This window comes from Hemitrygon akajei, chromosome 7, assembly GCF_048418815.1.
Source record: "Hemitrygon akajei chromosome 7, sHemAka1.3, whole genome shotgun sequence".
Classification (NCBI taxonomy): Eukaryota; Metazoa; Chordata; class Chondrichthyes; order Myliobatiformes; family Dasyatidae; genus Hemitrygon; species Hemitrygon akajei.
The window spans coordinates 139652829-139666272 of NC_133130.1; the positions used below are offsets into that span (position 1 = coordinate 139652829).

General features: G+C 43.2%; 1 protein-coding gene across 1 annotated transcript in view; it reads right to left on the minus strand.

The window, feature by feature from the left end:
* Positions 1-13444, minus strand: part of LOC140730972 (NADPH oxidase activator 1-like) — a 53921-nt gene that overhangs the window by 26138 nt on the left and 14339 nt on the right. Inside the window, 2 exon segments of the mRNA XM_073052097.1 lie at positions 870-929; positions 4280-4387. Coding sequence (XP_072908198.1) covers positions 870-929; positions 4280-4387 — 168 coding nt within the window.

Sequence of the window (13444 nt, forward strand, 5' to 3'; positions counted from 1 at the left end):
ATTACCGTAGTTACCATTTGAAAAAATCATTGAAATTAGCCTGAGGAAATCCCTTACAATGTTAACTGTCCCTGATTATCACCTTTCCAATTGTAGATTAACTATCCCTCAGAATTCATCTCCAGTATCTCTCAGTGGGCTCTGATGATTGCCTGTTGCCTGACTGTCTTCCTGACTGCTGGTACCTCATCTGTGGCCAGTAAGGATTCAAAATTCTTCATCAAGGCCACAGCTTATCTTCTCCCTTTCCAATCATAAGAGACAGTCTCTGAGGATTTACTCATCTTTATTCCCGCTAAGACATCTAATATCTCCTTCTTTTTGATCTTAATGTGCCCTAAAATTCAACTCACTGTCCCGACTGAAAACTGCAATGACAGTATCTTCCTCCTTAGTGAAAAGAGTTGAAAAATATTTATTTAAGAGATTGTCCATGTCCGCAAACTCCATGCGCAGACTGCACCCGAGACCCTTTTGGAACAGATTGGTGCTGAACTCTCACAGTACCACTTTTCAAAGATGCCCCGCATCTAGACTTACCAACAAGCAGCTGCTCTCAGTCTCCAGTTTGCCACATTCTGTCTAATGACATTTAAATCTACTGTCAGCTAAATCAGTATCTTAATATCCAAATAATCCATATCTCCTTCTATAACTACTTCGAAACTTACTGTTTTTCATAGACATGGAAACAGAAGTATCTTCCATCCCTTTATAGAGTCATAGAAAAGTAGAGTGCCGGAACAGGCCCTTTGGCCCATCTAGTCCATGCCGAAATCCTGCTCTTTATCCTGTTCCTCCCACTTCCACCTTGCCATTTTCCACTCCTCTCCTCTAAATGCAATTGACAAGTATATGCACAAGCATACCACTGGGCGAAGAGGTCCAAATCCAGCGAAGCTGTCATATGGGACCACAGAGGAGATCACCTGAACAGAAAGTAAGAGTCTGAGTGTTAATCTGCTGGAACCCAAACCTTGCGTTTTACACTAGTGAAGACACTGGTCAATTATTTTGTCATGCTGGTCACGAATTCCACATTATAACTACATTGACCTGAATCAATAACTCTACCTCCTCAGATGCTACTTGATCTGCTGGGCAATTATAGCATTTTTTGTTTTTACGTATGATTTAAAGTAATTGCATAATGTTCTTTTCCAACCAATATAAACAGCTTCTCCTTGTATGGGTGAGGTGCTGGAAGGCTGGAGGTGGCTAATGTTAGGTCTTTATTTATGAAGGGCTGCCAGGACAAGCCAGGGAACACCAGGCCACTGAGCTCAGAGGTGGGAAAGCTACCGGAGGGGATTCTGAGAGATAGGATCGATCTGCATTTAGAAAGACTGATTAGGAATAGTCAGCATGACTTTATGCAAAGGACATCATGTTTCATGAATTTACTTGAATTTTTTCTAAAGAGGTAAGCAAAAGGATTGGCAGGGACAGGGCAGAAGACGTTCTGTACATGAACTTTAGCAAGCCCCCATGGTAGACTGGTTCAGTAGGTGAGATTGCATAGGACTGAAGATGAATTTGCCAATTGGATACAAACTGGCTTAGTGGAAGGAGTCAGATGGTGGTGGTAGAGGGCTGCTAAAAGTTTGGAACCTCCTTTGATAGATAGATAGATACTTTATTCATCCCCATGGGGAAATTCAACTTTTTTTCCAATGTCCCATACACTTGTTGTATCAAAACTAATTACATGCAATACTTAACTCAGTAAAAAATATGATATGCATCTAAATCACTATCTCAAAAAGCATTAATAATAGCTTTTAAAAAGTTCTTAAGTCCTGGCGGTTGAATTGTAAAGCCTAATGGCATTGGGGAGTATTGACCTCTTCATCCTGTCTGAGGAGCATTGCATTGATAGTAACCTGTCGCTGAAACTGCTTCTCTGTCTCTGGATGGTGCTATGTAGAGGATGTTCAGAGTTTTCCATAATTGACCGTAGCCTACTCAGCGCCCTTCGCTCAGCTACCGATGTTAAACTCTCCAGTACTTTGCCCACGACAGAGCCCGCCTTCCTTACCAGCTTATTAAGGAATTCTTTGCTCATTGAATTTGAAATCTTTCAACCCGGGAATTGTTCAAGTCAAATCTGACTGCAGCTTTCTAGAAGTTTGATTCTAATCTCAAAATTAACAGAACTGAATGAATTGTTTCTATTGCAGCTTTGTATCAGTCCAAAGATCCCCACCATTCCCTCAAACATCTTGCATTTTCCAGAGTTACACAATTATATTGTATACTCAGGTCCCTCTGTCCCTGTTCAATCATTTGGTCCATATTGTCTTTTATTCTTTTTGTCAAAATGTATCACTTTGCACTTCTGTGCATTAAATTTCACCTGCTACTTGTTGAAGCATTCAATCAGCCTACCAGGGCTTTTGTAGCCTGTTAATATCCTTGTAATTGTTTAACAGATATCCAAGTTTTTGTTATCTGTATTCACAAAATCAAGTTTTCCTAGAACTGACCCATAGGGAACTGTCCACCTCCAGTTAAAACCCTCTCTTGTTACTTTCTGCCTTTAAGCTAACTTCCTGTCTTTCTTGGAAGTCCTTTGGGATCAGGAATTTCTGCTTCCACTCAAATTCTGTGTGTTCCAGAGTGGGTAATGTGACCAATGTGAGATTGGGACAGGTGAGTGGATTGTTTGAGAGGAGATCTGCTCTTTCCTGCTGTTCTTAAGTGGCTTCCACATTCTCCTGATAAAGAACCTGAAGTTGCCCCTTGTCTTCCAAATGCTCCAGCCATCACGGTCCAGAGATTCCCAAGAAGATAGGATTGTTATACTTTTCTGAGGAATTCCTGGGAACATTTTGAAGCATTTTCTCCCTGAGCTCCTCAGAAGTGTGCTATTGTGATAGTTTAGTATGGAGTGCCTGCTTCCAAAGTCTGGTGTCAGACACACAGATGATGTGGTCCACCAATCTGAATGTAGTTTGGGTCTCTGTGCTGGAGATGCCAGCCTTACATTGGTTTGCTTCTCTTTCCAATAGATTTGCATTCAGTCTTTAAGTCTATGATGCAGCTACATTTAATGCATAGCAACCCTTTAATGCAACAAAACTCAATTTAGCTAACCAATCTTCACCTTGGGATTTTATTGAACACCTTCCGCATGTCAATATAAATAACATCCATTGTGTACCCTTAATCTGCTTCCTCTGTTAACTCGAAAGCACCTGGGTTAGTCAAACGTAATTTCTCTTTAACAAATGCACGATGACTCTTCTCTTATCAACTCAAACTTCTTCAAGTGTCTACTATTGTTTCTCCTTATAATTGCTTCTAAAAGATTTCCCAGATCTGTAATTAAACCTATTGTTTCCTGGAGTGACTCTTCATCCCTTTTTTTGAACAAAGGTAATTTCTAATCTCCTGGCACTTTCCTTTATCTCAAGAGATCACTGGAACTCTTTAATTAACTTCCACTCCCACTGCAAACCCCACCATTGAGGACATCTTCCAAAGGTAATGCCTCAAGGCGGCGGCATCCATCATTAAGGACCCTCGTCGCCTGGGACGTGCCCAATTATCATTACTACCATCAGGGAGGAGCTACAGGAACCTAAAGACCCTCTCTCAACATTTTAGGATCAGCTCCTTCCCCTCTGCCATCAGATAGCTGAGTGGCCCATGAATCCATGAATACCACCTCACTAGTCACCTTTTGCACTATTTATTTATTTTAACATAGTAATATGTTATACCCGCACTGTGCTGCTGCCACAAAACAACAAATTTCATAACAGTGACGATAAACCTGATTCCAAGTCTTTACACCGGACTAGGTGACCTGCTGGTTTCAAACAAAGCCATCCTTTCTCATACCTTATCTGACAAATGTTCACCCCAGCATTAACTCTGCCATCTCTTGTTCTAGCATAGCTTTACCAGACTGCTCTTCCTTGATGTGGACGAGTCCCCATACAGCACCGCAGCACAGCCTCTGGCTCCGTGCTTACGTCACCACACTGACTGACTTGTGAGGTGGATGGGAAGTCGCAGGATGCTCACTACAGGACCCTTTACCCAAACACCAATGTGAGATACTCAAAAGATAAACAAGTACAAGGTGTCCAGTTTGCACCCAGGTCACTCAATGGGGTGAATTGGAGAAACATACTGTGCTTCTTATGAGAAGATATAATTATAATTTACAAACATTCTTATAAGTAAACTGCCATCAATAACTAGAGTATATTGATCAGGTCAGCACCAAATGGGAAATGGACTAACTTTCAGCCCCAAATAAACCACTTACTTTGGACGTTCCCAGGAAGTCCTTGAGTTTCAGTTCATCCACCTCATGTTTGCTAGGTCTGAACACAATCCCCTCAGGCACATCAATTGGCTCAAAGGCGTTTTGGCACTGAAAGAAACAAACAACAGCAATCAACGTCAGCACCGATGGTGACAGCTCGTTCCATATATCCAGCACCCTCAGTGTGAAAAGTTTGCCCCTCAGGTGTCCTCTCATTTTAAATCTATACCCTCCAGTTCGGACTCCTTCACCATTTGGAAAACACTGTGATCATCTATGCCCCACATGATATTTATAAACTTCTATAAGGTCACTCCTTCACCTCTTTTTCTCCAGGGATAACACAACCAGCCCATCCAGTCTCTCCTTATACCTGCAGCCCTCCAGTCCCAGCAGTGCAGTGTGAATCTACAGCCTGTCCAACTTAATCATGTCCATCCTACAGCACAGCGGCCAGAACAGCATGCAAAGCTCCAACTATAGTGTCACCAGCGATTTGTACGGTTGTATTAATTGTACGGCTGAACTTAATGCCCTGACTAATGAAAACAATTGTGCCAAATGCCTTTTTCCGCAGCCTGTGTTGGCACTCTCACAGAACTATGTCCCTATACCCTTAGATCTGGATGTTTCTTGACAACACTTCCCAGGGCTTGGTCATTTACTGTGCAAGTCCTGCCCTGGTTTAAGTTCTCAAAAAGCATCACTAATATCTCCCCGCTGTTCCCTTGCCCACTTTCCCAGCTGACTAAGATTCCATTGTAATCTAATACAACCCTCTACACCGTCCAATAGCCCAACAATTTTGATGTCATCTGTTATCTACATTCTTACCCAAATGTTTAATATGTGAGAACAAAACAGGAGATATCGCTGATTCCTTTGGCACACCACGAATCACAGGCTAAAAAAAACAGCACTCCACTGCCTCCTACCACCAAAATAGTTTTGTATCCAATTGGATTTGTTTGTTCTCAACAAATGGACCCAGCCTACCATGCATTACCTTATCATAAGCTTTGCTAAAGTCCATGAAGGAATGTCTGCCACTATGGCCTTGTAAGTATTCTGAGTCACCTCTTTAAAAAGCTCAATTAATTTCATGTGATGTTTTTCCCCCACACACAAAGCCACACTGTTGATGCCTAATTGATTGTTGGTACACTATCCTGCTTAATTGAGGCAGAACAGCTTCTAACTAGCATCAGTCATGTGCACGCATGGCCGTTAGACATTACACTGTGCTTAGAGCAATCAGTTTTTAAACAGAGTCAGTTGTTTGTATTAGTGTTTAAAAAAAACCCAGTGATTTTGTCACCGATAATAGGCAAGAAATAAGCAGTAAGACAATTAGGAACTGTTTAGCTCACCAGTTTCAAGCACTGAGACTTGGAGATGCCTGAAATGGCTGGGAGTGAAAATGAAATTATTCCACTACTTCATCAACTTAATCATCTTGAATGTTACAATGAAAATGAAGATTTGGAGGATTCAATTGTCTAAAGTATTGTATAAAGACAGTCCATTATCTGCACTGATTTTGTTTATTACAGTCAATCTACAGAATACAACAGGTGAATTCTGCTGTCAATATCTATTAGGACCTAATATACAATTCTATTGAACAGTAGAGGTATTGGTAATGTTCTAATTTGTTCTGTATTTCATTTAAACAAATAGATTGTTACTCAGTTAAATGACTGATTGTTTTTTTATATACCTTTTAACCTTTTCCATGAAACTTTGAATGGTTTCATGGCAGCTGTTTCATTGGGCCAAAATGTACTCGTCCCAATGTGCCCAGAATCCCACTGTAATAATAAAAAATAAATAATAAATATTCTGAACATGGGTTGTGATGTCATTGGAAGTGAGTCCATAGGTTGTGGAATCAGTTCAGTGTTGGGGTGAATGAAGTTATCCACTCTGGTTTAACAAGCTAATGTTTGTTCCTAATCCTTGTGATGTGGGACCTAAAGCTCCTGTACCACCTTCCTGATGGCAGAAGCAGGAAGAGAGCATGGCCGGATAGGGAGGGGGTCGTTAACAGACCACTGGTACACTCAGCCTTCACTAGATGTCCACTAGGATCCGGGTATAAAAGCTACAGTTCACATCGTTCAGCTGTTTTGAGATTACCAAGCAGTTCATTTTATGCGCTCAGGTGAACATAGTAAGCATAGGTCAGGTTTTGTTTTTGAGGTTGTAACTAGGAGGTAAACCAATGGATGTCACTTCTTTGGAACTCTGATAAAGTACCACGGAAAAACAAATAAACTCTCCGGCTTCCAGCCAGGTAGAAGTATTGATTATAACCGAGGTTTCGATGACAAACTCTGCCATTTCGTCAAGGATGATGTCTGGGCATGTCTAGTCTGGTGGTATTTATACCCCCATAGTCCATCCCTCCTGATTGGTTAGTCCTTAGCCAATCAGGTTTTCACTCTCCCACATCGTCTACAATCAAATTCCAATTCTTACTTAGAGCGAGACCCTCGTCTTTGTTAAAGTTCTTTTCCTCAAGTTTTGCTCTAACTAAGAACTGGAATTCGATTCTAAACAAGGGGGAGGGCAGAAATCTGACTGGATGAGGACTAACCAATCAGGAGGGACGGAATGTGGAGATATAATTACCACCAGACTAGACTTACCCAGGCATCATCCCTGATGAAATGGCAGGGTCTGTCATCAAAACGTCAGTTATGATCGATAACCGTACTCAGCTGGAAGCTCATGAAGAATTTATTCATTGTTTATGCTGGGAAAGCACTAGATCCTTTTTTCACTTACCACAGAAGAAAATATGAAAGAAAATTGAAGTGCATAGTATTGGGGTAATTCACCAACATGGATTGAAGATTATTTACTGGGCAGAATACTGTATAAGAACAACAAAAGCTATTTTCAGGAGATGAATTTGTGACCAGTCAGCTATTGCAAATATTGGTGCTGGGCTTCCAACTGCTTACTATCACAGAAGGATGGATTCCAAAGGACAAATACAACAAAGGGAATCTCTGATGGGATGACGTGAGGGTTGCCATGGGGATACACCATTGAAGGAATATGCCGAGGGAGTTGAGAGAGTGAACAAAAACATAGAAACTTAAAAGCTGGAAGAGGACTGTGGGAGAAAGAGATATACAAACAAAGGAATATAAAAGCTGTGAAATGCAGATCTGAGTAATGTCTCCTCTCCAGAGGAGTGAGAAACGCTGGGTTACTGTCACTGATGGACAGTCTACAGAAGAAACTAGCCAGTTCTGAAGGCAGTTTGAGGAAGTGTGTCACAAGGACTCAACAATTTGATATTGAGTCTGAAAGACTGCAACATGCCCACGTGGAAGATGAGGTGCTGCTCCTCATGGGAGGTGGGGGGGGGGGCAGTTAAAGTAAGTGTCAGGCAACAGTGTAAGGGCCAAGAAGCCCTTATGGACCAAATACAGGTGGTACATGTGGCAGCCACCCAAGCTACATTTGCTTTCTCCAGTTTAAAGGAGGCCACATTGTGAACTAGCATTATTCCATGGGGATATAGACAGGTTAAGTGAAAGGACAAAGACTGGGCCTGGGCATTGTTGAAATGGAATCAGTGAATGTTAATGTGCAGTGTTATTAGAAAGGCAAACAGTATGTTAGCCTTTGCTGTGAGAGATGGGTGAGATGGACACAGAGTCTATAGAATTGAGACAAAGGGGCATCAACTTTATGGACCCTGTACAGATTACAGAAGCAAATCAGGGTGGTTAAATCTCCAGGGCCTGACAAGGTGTTCCTTTGGACTCTATGAGAGGCAAGTGCAGAAATTACCGGGGTCCAAGCAAGATATTTAAATCATCCTTGGCAACAGGAGAGGTAACAGAGGATTGGAGCGTAGCCAGTATTGTTCCACCATTTAAAAAGACTCTAAACATAAACCAGGAAATTAAAGGCCAGTGAGTCAGATATCAATTGTGGGAGTTGTTGGAAGGTATTTTGAGGGACCAGATATATAAGTATTTGGACTGATTAAGGATAGTCAGCATGGCCTTGTGTGTGTGAGGTCGTGTCTAACCAATCCTAAAGAGTTTTTTGAGGAAGTTACCAGGAAAGTGGATGAGGGCAAGGTAGTGGATAGTGTCTACATGGACATTAGCAAGGCATTTGACAATGTCCCGCAAGGGAGGCTGGTCAAGAAGGTTCAGTCACTCTGCATTCAAGATGAGATAGTAAATTGGATTAGACATTGGCTTTGTGGGAGAAGCCAGAAAGTGGTAGTAGAGGGTACCTCTCTGACTGGAGGCCTTGTGACTAGTGGTGTGACACAGGGATTGGTGCTGGGTCCATTGTTTGTCATCTATATCAATGATCTGGATGATAATGTGTTTAACTGGATCAGCAAAGTTGTGGAGATTGGAGATGTGGTGGACAGTGAGGAAGGCTATCATGGTTTGCAGTGGGATCTGGACCAGCTGGAAAAATGGGCTGAAAAATGACAAATGGAATTTAATGCAGCCAACTGTGAGGTGTTTCATATTGGTAGGACCAACCAGGGTAGGTCTTACACAGTGAACGATAGGGTACCAAGGAGTGTGGTAGAACAAAGGGATCTGGGAATACAGGTCCATAATTCATTGAAAATGCATTACAGGTACATAAGGTCGTAAAGAAAGCTTTTGGCACATTGACCTTCAAAATCAATGTATTAAGTACAGGAGATGGGATGTTACGTTGAAGTTGTATAAAATGTTGGTGAGGCCTAATTTGGAGTATTGTGTGGAGTTTTGGTCATTTACCTATGAGCAAGATGTAAACAAGGTTGACAGAGTACAGAGAAAATTTGCCAGGATGTTGCCAGGTCTGGAGTACCTGAGTTATAAGGAAAGATTGAATAGGTTGGGGTCCTAATAAGGGGTCTCAGCCCGAAACATCAACTGTACTCTTTTCCATAGACGCTGCCTGGCCTGCTGAGTTCCTCCAGCATTTTGTGATTGTCGCTTGGATTTCCAGCATCTGCAGATATTCTCTTGTTTGTGATAGGCAAAGGCTGTATTCTTTAGAATGCTGAAGACTGAGAGGAGGTTTGGTAGAGGTATATAAAATTATGAAGGTATAGATAGGGTAAATGCAAGCAGGCGTCTTCCACTGAGGTTGGGTGGATCATGGGGTAAGAGTGAAAGGTGAAACGTTCAAGGGGAACTTAACAGGAAACTTCGTCAGTCAGACGGTCATGAGAGTGTGGAATGAGCTGCCAGCACAAGTGGTGCATGCAAGCTTTACTTCAAAGTTTAAGAGAAGTTTGGATAGGTACATGGTTTGTAGAGATATGGAGGGCTGTGGTCCCAGTGCAGGTTGATGGGAGTAAGCAGTTTAAATGTTTTTGGCATGGACTAGATGGGCCGAAGGGTCTGTTTCTGGGCTGTACTTCTCTGTGACTCTAGTGAGTCAATAAAATAGAGTAACTGGTGTTGAAGGACAAGAGCTTGTTAGAATGGTGGTTCATGCATAAAGGGCTGCTGCTTCTACTGTACGTCTTACTTTCTCATGTTAGTTTTAAAGCTAAATTCAGTCCCTACAAAAGGTCCCAACATGAAATATCCACTCCATTTCTCTTTCCACGGGTGATGCCTGACCTGCTGAGTGATGAGCGTTTTCTGTTTTTATTCCAGATTTCCAGCATCAACAGATTTTAGATTTTCACTTTATAAAATCGATTTCCAGCTCCATGATTGCTCTCATTACACTGCCGTGTGACAAACAAATCACCCAATAAAGGAACTGTGGTACTGTCCGAGGATCTGGGGAAGGGGCTAGCAGCTGTGGATGATGTTCTGGACTGTGGTCGTGAGCGTGGACCAGGAGCATTTCAGTGGCAGTGCCACAGTAAAGGCTGGAGCACTGACAAACACCATCAACTGGAGGTGGGTGGCCAGATTCTTCCTGACTTCACAGGAGCAAACCTTCAGCCATAAATGCCGGAAGCACTCAGCAGATTAGGCAGCATCGTGGAAAGTGAAACAGAGTTAATGCGTCAGGTTGCTGCCTGACCCGCTCAGTACTTTGAGCACTTTCTGCTTTTAGATTTCAGATTCCTAGCCTTCATCCGCTGCCACACAATCCAAAGTACAGCGGACAGCGCTGGACACAGCAGGGGCGACGGAGCCAACCTTGCTGCGGAACTGAAGACCGAGGCTCCAGAACCAGCTTGACCTCTATCCAGGATGCGTCAGTACGGTTACAACGCTGGCATCCACCCAACAACATAGAAAATGAAAAACGCGGTGAATAAAATCACCACTAATTACAGACTGCTGTCAAGGCAATTTGCAGTGGCCTGTTTGCATAACAACCTCTGGAATGCAGGAGGAAACCAAAGCACCTGAGGGAAACCCACACAGTCATAGGAGGAGTGAGCAAACATCGCGGGAGGTCAGGACTGAACCCAAGATACTGGAGGTGCTTGGGAGCAGCACTAACTACCGTGACCCCTTTCAAATGACCGTGCTTTCATAGCCTGCTCATCGGTGCCTAGTTTTGGATTCTGCGGGATCCAAACCCCGTGATGACCGAGGAGCAACTACGGATTCAAATTCATTTATTATCGAAGTACGTATGTGGTATACAGCCCTGAGATTCGTCCTCCCACAGATATCTAGGAAACAAGAGAAATCCATGGAAGCCATTCAAAGAAAAACACCAATTCCCCCCCACCCCAACATGCCAATGAACCAACGAACCAAATTCCAGTCATCAAGGCGGGATTTTGCTGCCTGTGGTAAAACTGAAGTAATTGAGCTTCACACCAAAAGCAGCCCAGTAGCTGGTGTCATATATCGTACTAAAGAATATGGTTATGATTGGGAGGCCAATATCGCAGTCGTAGCAGCTTCAACAGTTACCCTTGAGAACGTGAGCTGCCTCTGTGAGTCTAAATCCTTTCTTAAAGGCAGCTCATACTCTCAAGGGAAACTGTGGATGAGCAGTAAGCGCTGGCCACATCCTAGAAGCCTGGATCCCAAATGTTTGTGTTGTTTTAGGAATCATAAAAAGCAAAGGCTACAGATTTTGAAGCAGATGCACACACAGGCTGTGCTTACCTCTGGGACCCTAAGTGGGAGTTCAGATAAGAACAACAAAGTATAACTCAAATCTCTGGCTTGAACTGGGAAGGTAAATTATATAAAAAATAAACTGTGCGGGTATTTCAATTAAGGCAACAAGTTAACTAGCATTTACAGAGGAGAAACACAATTTCTTAAGGAGAAAAAGCTGAAAATTATTGTTTGCAATTCCAACAATATGCAAAAACTTCAGGATACTCATGAGTTTGTGGGGATCTCGTGCACCAGGAATTCACCCGTTGGCTGAGAGCAGGATTTCAACCGTACAAGTGAGCTCCAGGAGTCAGCGAAAGCGGAAGGGGAGCAGGACTGTGAGGTTCAGGAAGTGGCCATCCTGCAACTTCGGAGTTCAAGACAGCAGGTCTGTGACCGTCTGAAAGGGCAGAAAGACACTGGTGGGGTGGTGACACTTTGAAACACAGCAATCCTTTGGAGACACAGACCCCAAGGGGGACTGCAGCAAGAGATGAATGCAGAATTCACAGAGATCCCATTGGTTGGGAGACAGATGGGTGTTTCTCTAGCCACCAACATGGGTCTTCCATGGGGAATCATCTCCCAGGTGTCAGAGTTTAAAAGAGAGACAAGGGAATGCAGGTGCTGGAATCTGGAGCACTGAGCAATCTGCTCGAAGAATTAGCAGGTTGAACAGCATCTGGGGGAGGAAAAGAATTGTTGTCACTTCAGGTCGAAACCCTTCATCAGGACATTCGGTACAAAGGAGCCAAAAGTCAGAACCAATGAATATTGAAAAGAGTTGTGAAACTACAAACTGTTTTCAGATAACAGGGAGGAAGTGGAAAGATATGATCTTGCATGTAGTAATCACTGGATCATTCTTACTACTGCGTAAAGGACTGGACTGGGCATTCAACGTTTTGGGGTAGCAGGTGGTCAGAAAAAGTGAAAAGGAGATGCAACAGCAATACTGACTAGGGAAGACAGCTGGAGATCAAGTGGAGAATCCTCTAGGATGGAGTTAAGACAGAAGAGTTAGTAGCAAGGATTGGCCACAAGCATGCTTTGCTTTCTAATACAATCAGAAAAGATTGGATATTAACTTCAGCTCCACATTCCTGTCTATCCATATTCTTTAAATCACTTTGCTGTCAACCTTCCAAACTGCTCGATGGGAAACATTCACTTCCTGCAGTCGCCACGGTGGGGGTGATGATTGCAGGTGGCACTTCCGCCGCTCTTCAGCACACCGTACGACTGCTGACTCGCTGTTTCAGGGAGTGGCAGAAATACCACGATGAACAAATGTGATGCCGGTGAAGTCTAACAGTACCCGCGCTAATGGCAAACTGGTATAAACCATTATTGCTTATGGCAAGAAGGGGCAGTCACTAGCTGAGCCACTTCAGCCATCCACCGAGCTGCCTGTAAACATCCTACATAACCACCTACTGATTTCCTCACTGACCGTCCCAAGTCAGTAGAGACTCCTCCACACTCACCATAAGCACACGTGCACCACGAGGCTGCATGCTTAGCACACTGCTCTACTCGCTCTATACCCTATGATTGTGTGGCTAAGTACAACTCCAATGCCATATTTAACTTTGCTAACAACACCACTGGTTGAATGGAGCCACAACAACCTCTCACTCAATGTCAGCAAGACTGAAGGGCTGATTATTGATTATAGGAGGCAGAAGCTGGAGGTCCTCATTAGGGAAGAGAGATGGAGAGGGTCAGTAACTTTAAGTTGCTTGGTTATCATTTCAGGGCATCTGTTCAGGAAGCAGCAGGTATGCGTCATTGCAAAGAAGGCATGGCAGCACCTCTACTTTCTTAACAGTTTTTAATAGATTCAGCACATCACCAAAAACTGACAAACTTCTATAGGTGCACAGTAGAGAGTATTCTAAAAGGCTGTATCGTGGCCTGGTATGGAAGCAACAATGCCCAGCAACATAAAAGTCATCAGGAGGTGATGGATACGGCCCAGACCATCACAGGCAAAACCCTTCCCATCATTGAGCACATTTACAAGGAGCACTGCCACAAGAAAGCAGCATCCATCATCAAAGACCCCCACTATCGAGGCCATGCTCCCCTC